This window comes from Falco cherrug, chromosome 7 (genome assembly GCF_023634085.1).
Source record: "Falco cherrug isolate bFalChe1 chromosome 7, bFalChe1.pri, whole genome shotgun sequence".
Classification (NCBI taxonomy): Eukaryota; Metazoa; Chordata; class Aves; order Falconiformes; family Falconidae; genus Falco; species Falco cherrug.
This window is the reverse complement of record NC_073703.1, coordinates 670,417-691,861: the sequence shown is the minus strand read 5'-3', so window position 1 is coordinate 691,861 and position 21,445 is coordinate 670,417. Positions and strand designations below refer to the sequence as shown.

At 55.2% G+C, this 21,445-nt stretch overlaps 3 protein-coding genes across 12 annotated transcripts in view; 1 reads left to right on the top strand and 2 right to left on the bottom strand.

Annotated features, from left to right (window-relative positions):
• Positions 1-41: 41 nt before the first annotated feature.
• On the top strand, positions 42-3,826 carry SNX22 (sorting nexin 22). 4 transcript variants are annotated; one of them, XM_055717455.1, is made up of 6 exons: positions 42-702; positions 2,525-2,608; positions 2,730-2,834; positions 2,904-2,998; positions 3,195-3,268; positions 3,406-3,826. In XM_055717455.1, exons 1-6 carry the CDS (start codon positions 634-636, stop codon positions 3,546-3,548), a joined length of 570 nt encoding a protein of 189 aa, XP_055573430.1. In that variant the 5' UTR covers positions 42-633; the 3' UTR covers positions 3,549-3,826. The 4 variants fall into 4 exon arrangements, with proteins under 4 accessions (XP_055573430.1, XP_055573428.1, XP_055573432.1 ...); XM_055717457.1 differs by having other exon boundaries at positions 172-280; positions 406-702; positions 2,730-2,998; XM_055717453.1 differs by having other exon boundaries at positions 122-702; positions 2,730-2,998; positions 3,476-3,826.
• Positions 3,827-3,953: 127 nt separating this feature from the next.
• PPIB (peptidylprolyl isomerase B) lies at positions 3,954-6,257 on the bottom strand. The gene is made up of 5 exons (XM_055717452.1): positions 5,979-6,257; positions 5,691-5,804; positions 5,439-5,532; positions 4,572-4,756; positions 3,954-4,370 (listed from the first exon to the last, which is right to left on the bottom strand). Exons 1-5 carry the CDS (start codon positions 6,132-6,134, stop codon positions 4,248-4,250), a joined length of 672 nt encoding a protein of 223 aa, XP_055573427.1. The 5' UTR covers positions 6,135-6,257; the 3' UTR covers positions 3,954-4,247.
• A 1,687-nt stretch (positions 6,258-7,944) lies between these two features.
• CSNK1G1 (casein kinase 1 gamma 1) overlaps positions 7,945-21,445 on the bottom strand; it is a 108,201-nt gene continuing 94,700 nt past the window's right edge. For 6 of the 7 annotated variants that reach the window (XM_055717446.1, XM_055717445.1, XM_055717448.1 and 3 more), the window contains 4 exons: positions 19,825-19,932; positions 16,594-16,700; positions 14,204-14,227; positions 7,945-11,211 (listed from right to left, as the gene is read on the bottom strand). In XM_055717446.1, the coding sequence (XP_055573421.1) occupies positions 11,157-11,211; positions 14,204-14,227; positions 16,594-16,700; positions 19,825-19,932 (294 nt within the window). In that variant the 3' untranslated portion in view covers positions 7,945-11,156. The remainder of the gene's footprint in view (positions 11,212-14,203; positions 14,228-16,593; positions 16,701-19,824; positions 19,933-21,445) is intronic. The other variant, XM_055717451.1, reaches the window with a different exon arrangement.

Below are 21,445 nucleotides of genomic sequence, written 5' to 3'. Positions count from 1 at the left end.
TGCTTGGGGCGGGGAGGGCTAACGGCCGCATCCCGCTGATGCGAGGGCAGTGGCACCTGCTGTGTTGTGACGGGGACGTGGGTGACCTTGGGCACTGTCCCGGCCACCTGTCCTGGCTCCTGATTAAGCCTTGGCTTTCAGCACGAGCTGTTTTTAGGATCTGAGCTCAGCGGGGCTGTGCAGTGGCCCCCCTCGGTGGGGTTTGTGGGGGGACCAGCCCCCCCAAGAGCCAGCAGCTGGCCTTGGCGGGCTGTGGTGCTCCTTTTCCCCTGTGGCCAAGGTTTGAGCCTTCGAGTCCCCCCGGGGAGCTGGGTGTCATCAAACCCGGCACCCCTTCTGCTGCCGTCAAAAAAGGAAAAGCAGCTCGTGCTGACTTCCCACTTCCCTTTCCCCTTGTCCCTGCAGCGCCGGATCCCTACGGCACCTCCGGGCTGTGGCCCCCCCCCGCCCCCAGCGGGCTGTACCGGGCGCTGCAGGACCTTTCCTTGGGGTGCCCGCGGGCTGGCTTCGGGGTCCCCTGTGTCACCCCCGTGGGTGGCCAGGGGCCGTGGCTGCCCCGGTGCCGCAGCCGGCGGGACGTTACAGCGGCGCGAAGCCCGGCGGCCCCCCCGCGCCCCCCGGCAGCCGCGGGCCATGATCGCCGTCTCCATCCCCGCCGCGGAGCCGCAGCCGGCGGCGCGCAGCCCCGAGAAGGCGCACACGGTGAGGGGCGGCTGGGGGGGGGGCGGGGTGGGATAGGGAGTGCCCCCCGCCTGCCCGGGGAGGGTGCATGGCGGGTGTGTGTGTGTGCATGTGTCGCTCTGTCCCGGAGGTTGCAGGTCCCCGATTGTCGCCGGGGGACCCCACATGCCCCGGGAGCGGAGGTCCCTGCCGGAGGGGGGGCACAGACCCTTTGAAGGGGGTTCCTCTCTGGTCCCCGTGGTTGGGGGGTCCCTGCCTGCCGCGGGATGCCCCCACCTGCCCTGGGTCTCGGAGGTCCCCAAGTTCTCCCAGGGACCCCACCTGCCGCGGGGAGGGGTGCATCCTTCTGCCCCAGGGGCCGGAGGTCCCCAAGTGTGCCCGGGGGGGTCCCCCCACATGCCCCCAGGGGGTGGACGTCTCTGCCTGCCCTGGGTCCCTGCCAGGGGCACCCTCTGCTCTTGACAGAGGGGGTGGCCCTGTCCCGCGGGTCCCCTCTGTCCCCGGGCTCCTGCCTGCCCAGGGTGCCCCCCCTCGCCTGGGGGATGGCGATCCTTGCCTGCCCTGGGGGGGGGGGCGGTGTCCATCCGTCCCAGTGTTCCCAGGGGGTTGGAGGTCCCTGCCTGTCCCCAGGGGAGTCCCCACCTGCCCGGGGTTGGAGGCCCCCAACTGCTTTAGGACCCTGTTGGGGGGGGGGACGGGGGGACGACCCTCTGCCCTGGAAAGGGTGTGTGTGTATCTTCTCTGCCCTTGGAGGTGCTTCTGGTCCCAGGGGTTTGGTGGGTCCCGCTCTGCCTCTGGGTGCCCTGTCTGCCCTGGGGAAAGGTGGCCCCTGGGCAGGGATGGGGGGGGGGGGGGTGTGTCTCCATCTGCCCTGGGGGGGCTGGGGTGGAGTGAGGGGTGGGTCCCAAGGTGCCCCAAGGGCTGGAGGTCCTGCCTCCTCCCAGGGGCCCCAGCAGGGGTGGGGAACATCCCTGCTTGTCCCGCGGAATGGGGGGGTCTCTGCCTGCCCTGGGCCCCTGCCCGAGGGGCCCTCTGGCCCCTGGGGGGAAGTAGGGGGGTGTGTGTGGGGTGTGTGTGGGGGGGTGTGAGTGTGTGTGGGGGGGGGGGGGGTTGGGGGGTGTGAGTGTGTGTGTGGGGGGGGGTGAGTGTGTGGGGGGGGGTTGGGGGCGTGTGAGGGTGTGTGGGGGGTGGGGGTGTGTGGTGGGGGCGGGGTGTGTGAGTGTGTGTGTGGGGTGCGTGGTGCCTGTCTCTGTGTCTCAATCCCGGCTGCCTCCAGGGTGTGTGTCCTCACCGGTGCCAGGGGCCACAGACTCCCCCATCTGCCGGGGGCCGGTGGGTGGGGTGGGGGATGGCGGAGAGGTGGGGAGGGTGTCCCTGAGTGGGCTCCCACCCTCGGGGTCTGGGTGGGGTGTGGGTTGGTGCCCCTTTGTCCCTGGTGGGTGGAGGTCCCCGCCACTCCCCCGGGTTCCTACCATGAGCAGGGTCGAGCCTTCTGCCCTTAAAAAAAAGGGGGGGGGGTGGGTCCCTGTACCCGGGGTGGTGGGTGGTGTTGGGGGGAGGGGTGGGGGAATAGTATGTAGACCCTGCCAGCCCCATGGTGTCCCCATTTGCTCCATGTCATGATGGGCCCTGCCTGCTTCATGTATGAGTGGCCCCACTCAGGGGTGTGTGGGGTGTGTGTGTGTTTTGTCCCTAGCTACCCTAGAGGTCAGGGGGTCACTGCCTGTCCGGGACAGTGCTGGGGGGGAGGTCCCCAAATGCCCTCCCCAGGTGGGGGATGTGAGCTGGAGGCCCCTGCCTCCCTTGGGAGGATGGAGGCTGCAGTGGCTGATGCATGGTGCAGGTGTTCAGGGTGGAGGTGCTCTGCAATGGCCGGCGGCACACCGTGGTGAAGCGCTACAGTGAGTTCCAGGCGCTGCACAAGCGGGTGAGACCACCGGCACCATGGGGGGACATGGGGAGTGGACACCAGCTCCTCGGAGCCGAGAGGCCCAGCCTCATCCTCCATGGTCCATGTTGCCATCATGTCCCCCCATGCTCTACCCTAGATCAAGAAGACCTGCAAGGTCCCCGACTTCCCTACCCGCCATGTCCCCAACTGGATGCCCAAAGTGCTGGAGCAGCGCCGGCAGGGCCTGGAGCTTTACATCCGGGTAAGGAGCCATCCAGCTGTGGCTTTTGGGGCTTTTTTTGGGGTGCTGACCCCCCTGGGTACATGGCAGGGTGTCCTGTACCACAATGAGGAGCTGCCCCAGGACGTGCTGGACTTCCTGAAGGTGCGGCACTGCCAGCAGGACCCCAAGGCCAGCAGCCTCCCGTGAGTAGCTGAGCAGCAGGCAGTGCCCTCGGGCTCTACTGACACCCTGCTCATCCCACATGGTGCTGGGATCACCCCCCTCACACATGTTAAGCACCCCAAGACACAGATGGGCAGGGGGCCGGTGCACAGCTGGGCCACCCAGGGTGAAAGCAAGACCCTTTGCTGGGCACTGACATCTCCTCTCCTGTGGCAGCACTGGCCACCTGCCCTCCCAGCGGCCCGTCGTCAGCTTCTGCACTGATCCCTACACGCAGCCACTGGGCACCGGTAAGGAGTGGGACCATGGGTGCAGGACCCCAAACCCTCCAAGGGAAAAAGCTCTGTTGGGCCCCCAAAACATGCTTTTCCTTTAACGGGACCTGGGAGGGAAACAAAACTGCTCCAGCTCCCCCCTTTCCTCACAGACCCGCTCCCCAACACCGTCCTCAGTGGGGTGCTGCAGGGCCTCTACATCCCTCTGAGCTGTACCCCCAGGCATGCAGCACCCCGAGCCCCCAGCCTGCTGGGCTCGCAAGTCCCCACCCAGCACCCAGGGCTGCAGCGGTGAGCGGCCAGCCAGGCAGCAGGAAGGATCCCTGTGGCAAAAATAACACCTCCACGCTGCGATGGGGCAGGAAAAGCCAGGGGCTGTGGTGGGACCCACAGCTGCTCTCCAGACCAGCGTTGCTCACCTACCACTATCCAAGGTGCCTTTGTTGGGAAAGCCCTGGTGCTCTGGGGTTCCTGCCTTTGCATGCTGAACTGTGCTGGAAGACCCTTGGCATCTGGGCTTTGGTGCAATAAATCACTTGGGCTTGACTGGCAAAAGATCCCTGTACTTTGTAATTCTGCAAATCAAATTCAGGGCCAAGCACTGTGCTGCTCAGCTTGGTGAAATGTGAAGCAAGGGGGCCAGAGTGCTGAAGGGTGCTAAGTGATCTGCACCACTCCAGGAGGAGAAGAGAGGCAACTCTTTAAAAAACACATTGGTCACATTTATTGGTGCATGTGCTTCTTACAAAAGTGATGGGAAGAGGAGCCAGCATCCCATCCTGCCTGCTGGGTGGCTGGAAGGCGGCAGGGTGAAGGGGGAGGCCAGGCAGCAGGGACATGGGGCACAGCGGCTCTGCTGCTGCTCACCTGCCCCAGGACGACAGGGAAATGCGTGGAGAAGGGAGCAAGGCAGCCCCAGGCCCGCAGCCCTTCGCAGCTGGGTCCCCTGCAGAGCGCAGGGCCCCATGCTGTGTCACGGAGCCGGGAGGGTGGATTACTCTTTGGCAATGGCAAATGGCTTCTCCACCTCGATGGTGCCACAGTCAGCAATGGCAACATCTTTCAGGGGCTTGTCACGGCTGTCTGTCTTAGTGTTCTCCACCTTCCTTACCACATCCTGGGAAAAGCAGAGGTGTGGGAGTGGGGAAATGCTGGGCACAGGCAGTGCCAGCTTAGCACATTCCCTGTTCCAGAAGACACCTCCCAGCCCATTCTCCGCAATGCTCTGCTCCCAGCCAGCTTGCCTAGACAGCAACTGCCTGGGCCTACTCTCCCCCTGGGAACTGATCACCCCTCTACCACCCCATCACACCCTTACCATGCCCTCCAGCACTTTGCCAAACACCACGTGCTTGCCATCCAGCCATGGTGTCTTCACTGTAGTGATGAAGAACTGGGAACCGTTGGTGTCCTTGCCAGCATTGGCCATGCTCACCCAGCCAGGGCCGTAGTGCTTCAGCTTGAAGTTCTCATCAGGAAAGCGGTCCCCATAGATACTTTTTCCTAATGGGAGACAAAAAAAAGGCTACATTGTTCTCATGGAAATATGTTGGGGGGTGTGTGTGATGATGGCAGGTCTCCCCACAGGCCGGGTGGGGTGAATGAGCAAATCTAGAAAAGGGACTAACAACACTGCAGGGAACCATGAGCTACTTGGTACCAGAAGGAGCTAAAAGCACCTCATGAGCTCGGCAAGGGGAAGATTATGCCCCCAAGAGACTGGAGCAGGAGGCTGTGCAAGAGCAGACCTGCCCAAATGCTTATAAGCCCAAATGCTAACACCATCAACTCTACTAATGTTTGCTAAGTGCTGGTGGAAGCGTCCGAACTCTGCTGCTACTAGGCCAAATGCGTCCTGGCAGCCAGAATCCGAGGCAGAGGCACCAGCTGCTGCAGAGGAGTTTTCTTAGTGAGGAGCTGCAGGTCCTCCTGGGGCAGAGGGCACAGTAACGTGGGTAACACTCAGGTACTAGCTAGCCAAGCCTCACTGGGCCCATCCCTCCCCAGCACCAGGCTCTGCTTCGAGGCCAGGTCTCTGCGAGCTGTGGGCCCACCGCTCCCACCACGGCACCGTGCCCCAGCTGCACATTGGTCCCCAGAGCAGCCAGGCTGTGGGCTGGCAGCATGGCCACTGTCGTGCTTCAAGACAGCAGCTGGATCCCCGGGCTGCCGCAGGCCACGGTACCTCCAGTGCCGTCTCCGCGGGTGAAGTCTCCTCCCTGGATCATGAAGTCCTTGATCACACGGTGGAACTTGCTGCCCTTGAAGCCGAATCCTTTCTGGGGGCGGGGAGGGGGAACCCGAGTGAGGCCGAGGGCCGGGCCAGCGCTCCCTCCGCCGGCTCGGCCGCACGGCGCCAGGCAGGACCCGCGGGGCGCCAGGCAGGACCCCGCCGGGGGCCGGCTGAGGCCCGCCCAGGCACCCGCTGGCCCCTCACCTCCCCGGTGGCCAAGGCCACAAAGTTCTCCACCGTCTTGGGCACCGTCTTGCCGAAGAGCCCGATGACGACGCGGCCCACGTCCTCCTCGCCGATCCGCAGGTCGAAGAACACCTTGGGGGGGGGCGGGGGGCGGTTGGGAGGCAGCAGCGGGACCGGCCGGCCCCCCCCGGGCCAGCCCCCCGAGCCTAACCCCCCCGAGTCCAGCCAGGCCCGGCCTCCCAGCCTCAGGCCTCCCCCCACCTCGGCCGCCCCTCCCCCCAGGCCGCCGCCGGGCCCCACCCCGACCTTGGCGGTGACCTTGGGTCCCTTCTTGCGCTCGTCGGCCCTGGAGGCGGCGGGCAGCAGGAGCAGGAGGGCAGCGCCCAGCGCCGCCGCCGCCACCAGCACCTTCATCCTCCGCCGCTCGCAGCCCGGCCACAGCGCCCGCCGCGCCGCCTGCATCCGGCCGCGCCCCCCGCGCCCCCCCCGCTCCCGCCGCGCAGTGGTACGCGCCGCGCCGCGCTCCCCGCCCGCCCGCTACAGCTGCCCGGGCGCGACCAACGGCTGCTGGGACGGGGGGGGGGGTGGGGGTGGAAAGGCACCTTCCGGCCGGGCGGGGGGCGGTGCCGGAGGGAGCCGCCGGACGCCTGCCACGTTGCCCTTTGCTCAGGAAGGGAGCGAGGCGCTTGATTGGTCAGCGCGGAAGAGGAGGCGGGGCGGAGGGAGGAGGCCGAAGGGCGGGGCTGCGGGTGTGGTGCCGGCCAATGGGCGCAGCCGGAGGCCTGGCCGGGGCGGGAGGGCACTGAGGGGGCGCGCGGCGGCGCGGGGCATTGTGTGCCGTTGGCATTGACCGGACAGAGAAAATGGCAGCTCCGCGTCCCCAGCGGCCTTCGCCGCTCCGCGCTCGTCAGCGGGGGGACGCGGCCTTGCCCTCCGTGCACCCCCGGCTGCAGCGACGGAGGCCTGCCCGGGGGTGCCCCTGCCGGGCCTGCCCCCTGCCCTGGGGCGAGGCTTGTGATGGAGTTGAAGAAAGGAACGAGAGGGGAGAGCGGCCTTCACCGCGGCCCGAATGTCTTGTAAATACCAGATGTGGCCAAGCTGAAAGCGCACAGGAGTGTTTGCACTAAGGCAGGTGCCCATGTCTAGCTTAGCACGGTTGTTCACAAACACTGGAGTTGAATACATGGGAATTGCCTTTTTTTTATTTTAACGTCTACTCAAGTAGCTCTTGTTCAGCATTAACCACCAAGCATACAAACCTCTAAAGGAACTGCCCGGTGGAGATGTGTTTCCAAGGGCCAGGGAAAGTTTGTCTTCTCAGAGCACAAGTGTCCCAAGACAAATTTTTAGGAACGGGAAATAAAAGCTCACACTAAAAATACTACCTTAAGGCTGGGAAACGGAAGGAGAAGAAGCATTCCAACAAAATCCCAGTGTGAAGCAGTTTCTAAGAGCAGGAGTCACGCTGCAGGTGTTTTGCTGTCTAGATACAGGGAAAAACACTTTGAAAAGACGCTATGTTTGGTTGATAGGTGGCATCTCCTTTAATGATTTCCTCTGTACAGAGACTAAATAAGCAGCAGCCATTTGCACACTGGTGGCTGATTCCATGGAGGGGGCACGGTGCTTCTTTCTGTGCAAGATCCTGGCTAAGTGACCAGAGGTGCAGAGGGAGGCAGCAGTGGCTGGGCTTGTGTTGTTGCCACCCTCCCCTGCAGGCACAGCTGCCAGCACAGTGTGTGCCGGGGCTGGGGGCGGGGGGGGGGGGGTGGGTGGGGTGGGGGGTGGAACTCAGCTGGTGGCAACTTGGGCCAAGCCCCTCTGTGCCCTGGCCAGCACACAGGTGTACCCGGTGCCTTTCCACCTAGGGAAGGCACAGTTGATGCCTACGACAGCAGTTGTCAGTGCTGTTCCAGAGACACAGGGACCACATGACAGCACGTTTTGGGGCAGTTCAAATCTTTGCATTCCAAGTGGATCAATGGTTTAGCCATTCTCCTGCCCAGGATGCTGGAAGCGGGAACACGCAGGCACAAGGAGCAGAGAAATCTGTGTCACCACGCCTTGGCCAAGCTCTGTGGAGCCAAACTGCCAGTGGTTGTAAAGCACAAAGTATGGAGAAAGTCCCGTAAGTTCCCACACTGCGCACTGTCCCCTCAAAGGCTCAGGGCTTATCACTGGAGAGGAGGGCTACCAAGAGTGCCCAACAGAAGCAAAGGAAAAGAAAACAGAAACAATGTTGTCAGGAAGAGGTAATAAATACATCTATTCATGGAGAACAATGCAGTGCAATGTTTTATTGAAAAAAAATAATCATCTCACTTGATACCTCAGAAGACTGCATCGCAACGTTGGTGGGCCACACCATGGGACAGCTACATCACGGAGGCCAGTACAGCACTGGGTGCCCCCTGACGTGCAGGCCTGAGAGCCCTCCCCTGGCACCCCTGGAGTCTCCCAGCTGCTAACAACTTCTGGTGAGGAGAGGAGAGTTTGCCCAGGTAGGCTTAATGCCCTGCTTCCTACCACAGCATGGCTGGCTCAGTCTGCCTTGCGTCTCCTAGTCACCTCCAGGCTCCCTGGGGACAGCAGTTTCCTCAAGCACAGGACTTGCTGTTAACCTGCTTTATTTTCTTTTTTTTTTTTTTTTTTTTTTAAAAATGCCACCCCACATCTTTGCCCTTTTGAAGAGTCCAACATACGATTATAGTGCAAGAGGGCTTGGTACAAGTGAGCATTACCAGCATGCCGTGGGGGGACAGTCCTCCCCTACAAACACATCATTGTAGGATTAAAAGAACATCATATCTCCAGAGAGAAGCGGTAGTGGGTCACCGTGAAATAGCTTTCAAACCAACCCACTTAAAAACAAGGTCAGGAAAGTTTCTAAACAATCAAATACATTCACTTTAAAAATAAAAATAAAAAAACCCAAACAAACACCCCCCCCATTTAAGAACAAAAACTGTTGAGATGGCCCCTTTCCCACCCCTGCCCTCCCTCACCCTGCAAACACTTACATATGCTGCAACTACAAGCTGCTCCTTGACCGGAGACAGCGAGGAATGACCAAACATGGCAGGAGATGCAGAAGGAATCGAGTTCTGGTGACAGGCACTTAGTGGGGCTTGGGAGGGCAGCAACAGAAGTGTCTCAGGGCATGACTTCATCTGCAGCAGGCAGGACTGCTCCCCAGGGAGCACCTGTGCCCCTTTCCCCCCCTCCCAAGATGCCAAACCATGGTTTCCTACAACAGAGAGGGCAATGCCTGTGCCAGAGACACCGGCCTTCTGGCAGCAGCGGAGTTCAGAAAAAGAAGGGCAGAACGTGGCCACAGTCCCTGTCCTCCCTCTGACAGGAGGGGATGCGTGGGCCAAGTGCCTCAGCATGTGCTGTGGGAAGTGAGCCACCCCCTTCCTGCCCCAGCCCACAGTATGGCTCGAGGAAAGCACCTGGCCGCACGAGAAGGGGGGTACACGCGTCTCCTAGTGGTGCTTGTCAGGATAAGGCATGGAGAGAATGCAGTGGATGGTGGTGGAGACACCCTATGGGGATCCCAGCAAGGAAGCGGGGCTTTTCTGCCCTGGCACTGCACCAGCGTCTGCCTGCTTTTGGGATGCACAAGAGCAAGCCCAGAAGCTCCCTGCCCAGGATGATTTCCTGCCCTCTAAGTCCGCTTCTGTGCAGCCAGGGGAACCAAACACCCCAGGACTGCTGCTCCACAAACTCCAAGCTACGCAGATCATCATTAAAAAAAACATCAAAGATAATGAGATCTAGTCTCTCCCTTTCCTCCCTTCACGCTCTCTGGGATTTTTGGGGTGAGCCAGGCCCATGTTTATGACAAGCAAAGTCCCTCAAATGAACGGTCCCAGCCTGGTCAGGTGTCAGACGTGGAAAGACAAAGTACAAGGAACCTGTTCACAACCTCCCCAAAAGCTGCTCAAGCTGTCCCACAGCCCTGCCACGTCTACAGTAACACCTGGGCAGCCCCAGCCTCCTCACAGTTTGGAAATGCTGCAGCAAGATGCAAGATTTCTTCTTACGCATGTGTTAGGCACCCCAAGGCCTTTGCTAGCTATAGGTTTGGCTCAAAAGCGGTGCATGAGAACTGTGGCTTCTCCCGTGGGGCAGGATGGTGTCTCACATGCTCCAGGCACACACTCGCAGAGAGAATGTGAAGGCTATTCCAGTCAAACCTATCTGACCATCTGGAGATGAAATCAGTGTTAAGGCAGTGAAGTATCCTCTCCTCTGCTGGGGAACCTTTGCTCCTGCTAATGTTTTCTTGCAGAAGGTACCTGCTCACAACCACCCTACTGGAGGGACTTCAGAAGGCTGCCCAGTTGCCCACACCGAGAAACACCTACGCTTTGGGAAATGGCTGCCTACCAGTTAGCTTAATCCAGTTCTACCTCTTAAGCCAGCACAAACTCCTCCAGCCCAGCAAAGCTGATGCTGCTCCCTCCTGCCAACGCCAGGTTATGGCCTTACATCTCCTGGTCCGTTGGGTCAGGCACGGTGTAGGAAACCATGGTAGGGACAGTCACTGGCAGCTAGAAAGGGTGATTGAAAATTCAAGTATGCTTTCCTCAGCGCATGGCCCCAGGCAGGTGTCAGGAACCCCAGACTGGCACGAGGGTCATGCGGATGTCATTGACATCCCCACTCGAGGGCATTCTGTGCACCCCACCATCTTCCCAGCTGAATGTCTGTCTGCACTGGCACCGTGTGGCCATGCAGAGATCCACAGATACAATGTGCATCTGTAAATGCTAAAAATAATAAAAAGTGCAACGACGTCAGCTTCTTTAAAACAATCCACATTGCTCTGTTACTGTCAGAGGAGGGAGGTGTCAAGGGAGCCGGAAAAAAACCCTAACTGGAACAGCAGATTGCAAATTTCTCACAGCTTGCGCATTACAGTGTAACTGTTCCCAAGGAGCCGAAAAGGGAACCTGTCTCTTACTGCCACAGCAGTCAGGCCCTTCTCCCATGCAACTCTCCTGCCCACACCACATCCTCCTGCCCTCTGGACAGCCAATCAAGCCTATGGTATTTCTTTGCTTAATTAAGGAGGGAGGAGGATGGAAGAGCAGAGTGTGCAGGAGAGGGAGGGGAGGAAAGTGAGCAGGAACTAAGCACAGTCCTCAGGTTTGCGTGAACAATGCCTTCACCGTAAACAATGGGAAGAAGGGTCAGCCAGCCAGCCCCCCTCCCAGGGCGACCAAGACCTGAGCCAGCCACAGTCCTGGTCCCAAAAGGAGCTTCAGGCTTGGAGTGAACGAGGGAGACCATTCAGCACATCCACTCCAGAGTGGTTTGTTTTGGAACGTTTTCTTCTCTTTTTGGTTTAAAATGTCACTTTTTTTTTTTCTCTCTTCCTCCTATGCCTCCTCATCCCCCCTAAAGAGAAGCCCCTTCCAGTGAGACAGGGCAGGAGCTGCAGGTGCGATGGTTCCTGCAAGGCCCAGGAGGCACCGGTCACTTATGACGCTGAGCTGTCTTCTTCCGTTTCCTCTTAAAGAAGCAGCAGCACCTGGGGCACAAAGGACAAGACAAGTTAGCCTGCACCCGGCACCCTGGGAAGGTCCCCCACCACCTGGGCTTCCCTCTGCTCAGCTGCATGCAACAGCATCTCTGCACGCCCGGCCGGAGGCCCAGACAGACCTGCTGTCCCTCAGGATGGTCAGCAAGGTCGGCAGATGCTGGTGGATAGTTGACGCCCCCAGCCCGGACTGGCAGACCAGCAAAAGCAAGTCAGCCGCACGCAGTGGGGTCCCACTGCCCAAAGGCGGCAGGAGACAGTGGGACGCAGCCCCGAGCACTGGGCTGTCTCACTCCCGTTGGGCAGGAACACAAGGAGCTATCTGGGAAAGCAGCAAAACAAGGATCCAGTTGCTCTGCTCCCTCTGTCCAAACCCCCAGAGGAAGCGGACTGGGACAGCAAGCCCTGGCTGCTCTTCCCAGCTACGAGACACATGGTTTTCACCACCATTCACTAAAAAGAAAAGTTCCAAAGAGATCTTGGCCCAGGAACCAGGTTTCTTTACTGAACCTTTCATGATAATCAGAGCTTCCACCTTGGATAAATCATTCAGTGCCAATATGCGGAACCCCTGCTTCTTCCCCCATCCGATGCAAGGGAGGTGCACAGCGCTCAGGGATTAGGGGAAGCAAGAAGGATGGAGAGTGGAGGCTGAGGTGGGGAGAAAAAACACCCATCGCAACTGAACTGTGAAGAGTGGTGGTTTCACTTGTGGGATACACTGAAAGCCAGGTTTTCTAGTCCCGCTGGCTTCCTACAGAATTAGCTGGCATTGAAGGCGTATCTACCTTTCTATCCTCAACCCGCTGTCAGGAATCCTCTGCACAGAAGAAAGGTGTTTGTTCTGTGCAAGTTCTGCTCCTGAGCTACCTGTCTTTCTGCCATTACAGCCATCTCCAGAGAAGCCTGGGTGATGCTGAAAGACTGCTTTTTCAGGCTGGTGGAAAGGATGCCTTGCTAAGCAGCAAGAGCAGATGTGAATATGCAAAGACCATTTTTTCCTACAAGCATCTTTTACCGACAGCCAGACTAAAAACATGCAAAAACACTGTAACAAATTCTCCAAATTATTTTCCATTGGGTCCTTCATTGCTCTGAAACGTTGGCATTACGCTTCTGTCCTCTAGAGCTGCAGGAACTGATTCATTCTTACTTGCACCCCAGAAGGTGCTTGCCCCTGGATGCACAAGCCTTACTATGGGATGCAAAAGTGGCCACCATCCCTCCATGAGCCAAGTCTGCCAGCACAGATCTTCTGCTGGGGAGACCAAAACCCCCTACAACATGGAGAGCTCAAACAGCCACAGCAAGAGGAGGGCCACCTCCCCCTACACATTCCTCTGGCCTGCACAGACGAAGGGCCAGGGGAAATTTAGCATTCAGAGTTTGTTCCTAAACAGGCTCCATCTGGAGGCAAGATGAGGAAAACCGAAAAGCACTTGTCCCTGCAGGAACACGGGCTTAGAGCGACCTGTGACAACTCCATCGCTACCCACCTCGCCTGACATGTGCAGCGTGCAGTCTGAAGCACCACCCAACCCAGGCTCCTGCGCGGACTGGTCTTGCACTTTATTGTCCCGGGCCATCTACCACCCTCTCCTGCTTCAATCTGTCAGTCTTTTTCTCCCACAGCAGCCACCTTCCTTCATGACTTTGGCAATGGTGAGTAAAGGGGAGGATGTTACGGGGAGAGAGGATGGAAAACGCATGACTTATGATTTTGCATGCAGCGGGTAAGGGAAGAAGAGGGCTGAGCAGCACTCATTTCCTGGGGCACAAAACGAAGGGAGCTGACTGACTTCTGGCTGTTTTTCCTTGTGACTGTCTTTTAGGCTGTTACTCAGAGGTCCAGGGAAGGGTTCAGGAAAGGAAGTCCTGGCAGTTCAGACAGGCAGAGGCAAAACACCAAAATAAAAGAATAAGGCAGGCTGACAATTACAGAACATGATGTCTCTGCATGCAGACAATGCCCAAGAGAACAGCCCCAGACTATGACATACAGAGAAGCCAGAGATGCCAGAGGTATTGGAGGCAATGCCTATGGAGAGCAGGGCAGAGGCGGTCAGCCTCCCATCCAACAGGGAAATTCTTCACCGCACACGGGCTCTGTCACCTTGCTCTGTAGCCATTCCCACCCATCAGCTCTCCCTGGGACCTACAAGCTCCTCACCCGAGTCTCCATTTGGTCCTCCCCTTACTGGGTCCGTGGCTTCCCCAAGGGGTATGGAGGGAGAGGAACACTTCCAGGGGATACCTTGAGACGGATACTACAGCTGCAGCTTCAAAACCCTGATAAAACCATATATATGCCTGAGCTGGACTTGGACTAATGCTAATCCCAACCTCTCTGCACCTTCTTTCCTGGAGAAGCCCATTCATCTGCACCCTCAGCTGGCAGCTGCAGGGTTTTTGGAAAGGAGCCGTCTGCCACCCGCCCTCCGCAAGTGGGGGCTCTAGCTGGGGCTGCGTCACTAACGAGGACTCCGTGGCCACGTCTTTCCATCCTCTCGAACAATACAGGCCCTGGCCTGTGCCTCGTCAGAGGAAACTCTTTGAAGAAGCACTGGCCCCCTCCCCTCGATACCCAGCACAGGCTTTTCCCTTTGTAATCGTCTGTGTGAGGAACTCCTGCAAGATGCTCGGCAAGCCTGGTCCCGACTCTGCCCAACTCCATTAGACATCATCTGCTCATGGACATAACATTTTGGGGGAGATGTTAAGGCAAACAGAAAAGGATTAAAATCTGTCTTTTGCATCTATCAGTTCCGAGATCAGCCGAATTGCTTGGCCTAATGTGGCCACTCAGACATTGCCCACACCCTCCCCGTTACTGCATGTGGTCCTCAGCATTGTCCTAGAATCAAAACAGCTCTGGGTTGGCTTTGACTTTATGCCTTTTTAGGGTTTGGTTGGTTTGGTTTTGCCAACCCCAGTCTAGTCTGGTCCGCTCCCCCTTGCATGTGGACTGGAGAGAGGGACTCACCACAAGTTGAGCATTTTCAGGCAGCTACAGAGAGTGTAGAGAAAAAACACAGAGAGGAAGAAAGAGCAATTAGTTCACAGAGGTGGGATGAAAGCATGTCACTGCAGCCATGCAAACATGCAGTGCAGACTGGCAGACACACACCATGCCTGCCCACCACCCACCCCAGCCCTCATACCACCTCTGCCCTTGCCATGGTGCTGCTGAGAACTGTCACGTTTTCCAGGGTCTTGAGGCCTCCAACAAACACTGCCTGTTTTCCACAAAGGCACCAGCCACACAAAGTTCTTTATTTGGGGCTGGGATCAGAAAGGGACTCTGGGTCATCAGGAGAGGAATCTGCTCTTGTTCCCTGTAGCTCCAGCAGCAGAAGGGCCAGATCATGGATCTACACCTGGGACCTGCCCTTCAGTGAAACCCATGGCTGGGATTGGGAGCTTATTTCCAGCAGAAGCATTTGCACAGCTCCTCTGCCTGCCAGGAGTGCCAGGGAAAGACCTTTCCACTACTGCACCTTGTCTCAAAACACAGAGCTCCAGCTCCAGTTTCTTCTAGCTCTTTTTGGCCCACTTTACTGCAAAAGCAGAATCTGAAAGTCCTTTGCCCTCCTCATATAACTGAGGGGATTTATGATCACAGATGCCAGGAAAGAATGAAGCCAGCCCTCCCTGTGGCAAGAGGAATGAAGCAGACTACACTTGTGAATTACAAGAGACTCCACACCTGCCAGTGCAAAGCAGCTTACGCTCTACTTCCCAGCACCTCAAAAACCAATTTGGGACCATACAAACAAGGGCTGGAGAGAGACACAACAGTTCCACGTGCTGCAAGACACAGCTTGGGCAGCACAGCTCTTGCATGCTCCTTTTAACCTGTTGTGACATCTCCCCTGTGCACAGGTGTGGGGCCTGGACCCTGGCCGCACTGAACAAAGTGCTGCGGATAGACAAGCTGAAGGCGGTCCTATCTTAAAAGCTGGCTCTTCCTTGCATTGGGTTGCTGTATCAAGAACTGTTAAGAGTGGCAATCTGCCCCACCCTAGGAGCAACCCCAAGATGCATGCCTGGGGGGGACCCACTTCAGTCTGACCAAGACAAAGCCTGTGATGCCAAACTGGTGGCTGCTGCAGGCCACGCTACCCATAGCTAAGAGGAATGTCACCCAATCCGCAGGTTGCACCTCAAGATTTCCCCCATTCTGCTGTACTTCACGAGGAGCCCGTACCAAACCCAAGGCTCGCTCCTTTGGCTGGGTGGAGAAAGTGTATCTGTTGCTTGGGCATGAGGCTGGCAGGACCATGCCCAGGCCAGCTACCAGTGAGCAAGATTACACACAAGTGCTTCCCGAGGGACAGAGGAACGGACAGGAGAAGACCTTCAGGACAACCAGCACTGGCTTCAGACTGATGCATACCTAGGGACCTTTTCCATCAGCACTCCCTTTCTCACGCCTGCTGGTTTCCCTCTTTACCCTCCCAGAAGCCATTCCTAAGAGAAGTTCCCACAAAAGCTGAGACAAACAACGTGGGACAAGCAACACCAGTGTCATCCAGTCAAATTATAACCAAGCAGCTGTCACAGCAATGTCACAGCACTGACTAGTTCAAAGGTGGCCCCAGGACTATTTACCCTTTGCATGGGAAGTGTCAGGATTACACTGTGACCTGCTAGGGTTCTGGTCTCGTTCAGAGGCAGTGAGAAGGTCCCATGTCAAGGATCATGCAAAAAGTGACATGATGGTGCCAGATGCAGCATATGTGCAAAGGAGGCCAAAATAGCCAAAGCAGCAACTTTGTACATCAGTTCTCACTCTTGACCACAAGCTACAGAGGAGACACCAGCTCAGAGGGAGCACACTCTTCCCCACAAGCAGGAGGGCTGCTTCTGGTTTCTCTCACTCGGCTTCCATTGGGCTGGACCAAGAAAGAACTACCCATCCCTGCGAGAGTAACTTTAGGACCGTTCTGGATATCTGGCATCCACTTCTTGCAGCCAGAAATAAAGCATTAACTTTTAGACCAAGAATCTCTTCACTGAGCTGTGCTCAAGCTACTCCTACACTCTCAGCATGAGAGTACACTGCGTTCTCCTTTTGGAGCAGGGGACATTCACCGGGATTCCTGAAATCAATTCACAGTATTTGGTATTTGTGCTACTGTCTATCTTGCAATACATGCTCTGAGTAAGAGCTACGCTCTCCAGCCATGACAAGTGTAAAGAAGAAGCAGCAGCAGCACTGAAGGCACCATGCATAAAAGCAGCAATATGCAAGGAAAAGGGCATGGGACACAAGCATTGAGTACTTCACCACAGGTAAACATCCCCACTCATTTCCCAGGAGGAGGATTAATGACCACATCAGTGGAAAGCCTGTTTGTAAAGCAAACGTACTTAGCTTCCTCCACCACCTCCACCTCTGCCTGCGCTGTTATTGGCGCGTTGGAGTGTGCCCCCGTTGGATCATCCACATTGAGCTCCCCGTTGGTCGAGCTAACCACCTGAAAGGCAAAGGAACAGAATATCCTGTTAACGAGGCCCCCCTGGACGTGATGTGTCTCCATCCTCCTGGACCATGGGATGCTGTGGGAATGGGAAATCTGCAGAATAACTACCATTTGCTCCTGTCTTTTTGCACCCTCTTAGCAGGCTGTCAGATTCTTTGGATGCCTTTGAATCACTTGCCTGGTTTGGGGAGACCAGCCTAGTTCATCCCAAGCAGAAAAGCAGGCAGGGGACTGTGTCTGTGTTCACTAATTCATGCTCCTGTGTCCAGCACAGGTCTTCTTGTCTTTGGAAGGCTACGCCACTTTGGGAGGCACAACCACTAGTGTGAAGGCTAACTGGCAGCCCTATATACAAACTGTACTACGTTGATTGTTTTCTCCTGACAGTTTCACAGGTGAGCGACTCAGTCCTCTTGCCTGCCAATACCATGGGAAGAAGTGACTCCAGAGCTTCCAGAGTCTCACTCCTTACACAGCCAGTTTCTGGAATTATGTCTTCACCCAAAAGCAGTTGATACGGTCTCCTATCTTTTTGTTTCACAGCAGATGTTACACCTTACTTCAGCATTTCCATTATAGGGATGACCATGCAGACCCCCAGATGCCAGCAGCTCTACATTTACCAGCAGAGCACATAATTTTCCGGATAATTCATCATTGCCCTGTTGCCACAACAGCCACCGAAGAAGCTGCTATGGGACTGAAGTTTGGCCAGCCCCTCTGCACTCCATCTGGTAGTCAGAACAGGCTCCTTTGCACTGCTGTGAACACCTGGAGCTGCTTCTGGGTCCCGAGCTATAACGATGCATGGTTCCCCTCCTGCTCCACCTCTTTGCCCTTCTGCAAGGTAAAAGGAGGTACCTCCCTTTTGGGGTGTGGGGGGTGTGGGTGTGCGTCAGGGTGCTACCCAGTATTCCTGGTGGCTCTGGATGACTTAACCACCAGAGATTAAGAGAAGGAAGCCACTCCACTGAAGCAGATGCCTCTTCACTATTAAATGTACCTCTCCATGTTCGTTTCAAATACTTAAATTCTACCAGCAACTGCTGTTTCTGCAGATCAAGTCCCACGGGCAGTGTCTTCCAAGACATGTCAGGACTCAGCTCATGTGGTTTTCACTCCTCAAGTGACCTTGGGTTCTCTTCTCACCCCCCTTCCCAGATTCATCACACTGTGGGCTCACCTGGGTTCTCCAGACCTCTACACTTCCCACACAACTTTGCAAAATGCTAGCACTTAATTGTGCTATTCCCAGTGGTCTTCCCACACTTCCTTTAGCTGATTGTTAAATTTCATTTTACAAAAGGCTTTGATTTTCCTCCTCTCTTTTTATGTGCCACCACTTCATTTTGATGTGGCAAATTCAACTGTTGCCTTAAAGGAAATGGACATTTGAAGCTACTGACCTCCCAAGGGTTCATCATGAGCTGGGTGATCTGTTGAGAAACAATTTAAGCATCTGCAACCCAGCAGCCACGCACAGCAGAAGATTTTCTGTTCTTGGCTGCAGATAAGCAGAATTCTAATGCTTACAGTGGCACATATAGGCTTGCAAACTGCTCAGGTAGGCGACCCTCTCAGTCAAATTCAGACTAGGACTGCATTATTGCTGTAGCTACCCTGGCAGAGCACTACTTGTGGGGAGACTCAGCTCACGCTGGGTTTTCACAAGGAAACTATTCCCCTCTGCACTTACCGAGTGCTGAATTCATAAAATCACAGAATGGTTTGAGATGGAAAGGACCTTCACAGATCATCTAGTCCAACCCCCTTGCCATGGGCAGGGACACCTTCCACTAGATCAGGTTGCTCAGAGCCCCATCCAACTTGACCTTGAACAGTTTTCCAGTTTACTGTCTGCTCATGGCTGACATCAGAGCTATACATACATTAGTTTCTCCTTATCTTTCAGTTTCTCTGCTACTCAATAAAATATCTTTACATGAAAAAAGGAATGGCTAATCAAGCCAAAAAAATCATTGAATCCAACCAAATATCAGGAATAAGTAAAAATTTCAACTTAACCTGCATTTCACTTTGGGACATCCTGCACTACCCATCTCCTCAGCTCAGCTCTGTCCCACTTCAGGCACTAATTCCCATTTCACCAGAGCCAATTTTCAAAGTGTTGTGTCTGACACTAGTGCCAGCTCTCACAGGCAAACCTCTGCCAAAGGGCTCACCTTGCCAGCAATATTAAACAGTTCTTGTTTGCTTGCTTGAGTGACTCTTGCATCTTCTCTCCAGCACATGCAGCCATCTTGCTCTGGCAGTAGTGCAAGGAACTCCCTTAGTGAGCCTGACTGACAACCAAAGGCAGGTACGGTTTCATAAACAGAAGCCATCTTTTCAGGAATTTAAAAACTTAGCTGTAGTGCCACCTTTAATGCTGCCTGGCACTGTCACACATCCTTTGTTCACCCACCTTCCACAGGACAATCATTCAGAGATCCAACTTGCAGCCACCATGCCCTTACACTGCTGTTGGTCTGCCACTGGATCCAAAACTAAAATACAAATTCACTGGGGGGCAAGAGAACAGGGTCACCAGGCCCTGCAACCACAGCGACAGTTCAGCCTGTCTGCCCTCCACCTGCAGGGAGAAGCGGCTGTAGAGCCAGCCAGCTTGCACCAGCCACCCCCTGGGCATTTCTCCAGGCTGGCACCCCTAGATTTCCATTAAACAGGAGGAATTAAACCAGAACCTCACCTATCAAGCCTGAACTGGAACAGATCAACTGTTCTCCTAACATTAATGAGGTTTATATGCAACAAACCCTATTTCAGCTGTTTCTTACTAGGAGCACCCCCAGGATGCGGATAGAGGGGTGCTTTATAGACCAGACCTGCTAATATACACTCCTTTCTGTGTTCAATTCGACAAACCTGAGTTCAAAATAACTCTCAGAGGAAAAGCTTCATTGAAACAGTAACAGCAATGATGCTGGCCATCATGGCTTTGGTCCCACAAAACTATAGCTTGGGTTTTTTTGGACAGGACCAAAACAGTTTGTGAAATTGCTCTCCTGACCATGATGTTACTGCAATTTAAGGAGAATTCAGGGAATTTAACACAAATTCTTGCATCAAGGCTGCACACATTAGGAGGAAGAGGTACCTGTACTGATCCTCCATGCCGATCTGCAGCCAAATGAGATGTCAGGTATGAGGTATTCGTCTGCCGGCTTGGCTGGATCTCCCACTCCCCTCGGCGATCTGATGATGCCTGCTCACAAGTTCAGAAGCACAGGAGAAGCAGAAGAGAAGGAAAAAGGTAAATGAGGGGAAGAAATAAAAGGGTGTTTGTTAGTGAGTTAGATTCTTTGCAAAAAGCAAGGCATTTAAACTTTTAGGTGGGCTAACATTTCTTTTTACCAAGTGCACCTCATACTTTACTTCAGTGGTCTCTGCAGTAATTCATTGCAGGAGTAGATTTCTTCTCTAGCTGCTAAATGAAGAGAAAGCTCAGGAAGTTAATTCTTTAGCGGTTTCATTTCCATGAGTTTCATCATAGAATAAAAACACACTGACAGTATGTTTAACTACATCTGTCATGTCACACACACCAGAGCACTTGGCATGGGACCAAGACTGAATACACAAGCTCGACCTCCCTAAAAACATATTTTAAAACTCTAATTTTCAACATAAAAAAAAGCTACATTTTATTTCACCAAAAGCCAGTTCCACACACTGATTCACTTGTACAGTGCAGAAGGAAACATCCACCACACCTGTTTGACTGGAGAGAGGGTTGGTGGCATTTTGGTTTTCTGCAGAAAAGTAGATAAGAAACTTTTGCAAACAGTTTCTTATTTATCCCCAACAGATGCAAACTTTAGGCAATTAAATTATTAGAATTTGACTTGTTTTATTAAAAGAACCATTTTGCACTTGCACGTGAAGCTCCTTACAGGTCACCCAGCTTTGATGACAACACATCCAGCATTCACCTAAGACCCCAGAGGATCTCAGTTCACCTAAACCCAAGCAACCAGCTGGAGGAACACCTCCCAAGACTGGGAAGTGTAGGACAAGCAGGCAGATCTGTGCTGGCTTCAGGACAACAGCAGAGGACATAGTCAAGCCTGAAGTGACTAATGGGACACGTTTAAAAGGTGTCTCCCTGGACACTGTATAAACATTTAAGCAAATGTTTCAAAGCTGAAGCACAAATTTGAAAGAAGAGAGGGCGGAGCAGCAGAGTCCCCCCAGTACACACACCCACCTTGCAGGAGGGATGCTGAACAGGGACACCGTGGTCCTGGCCAAGAAACAAGAGGCTCAAGCAAATAAGCACCAGGTTATCAGCAGTGAAGCCAAAGCAGCTAACCAAGGAGAGGTGCACAGGCCCTGCCCTTCCCCAGCACCTCTTCGTGTTACTCCCTGCAGCTATGGATCATAAGCCTGAGCTCTGGTCAGGGGAAGAGAAGCCACAGGGCTTAGTGCCACTGTGAAAAAGAAAAAAAGAAAGAGTGCAAGCAGAGAAAGACTCCAGAAACCTCTGAATAAACTTCAACACTAACTAGTAAATTGTCACTCAACTAGAGCAGGAGAACATGCAAAAAGTAGGAGAATAAAAAAGAAGTCTCCTGGCATTTCATAAAACAGTCACTACCGTTCCCTCTGCACATGGCCTCTGACTCCTTCCTGGAGTGACCCATGGTGCCACTCCTCCTTCCAAGCAGTCCCCATATCCAGCTGACAGGTACTATTCCCTTAGAGGTGGTTCTGTCCAG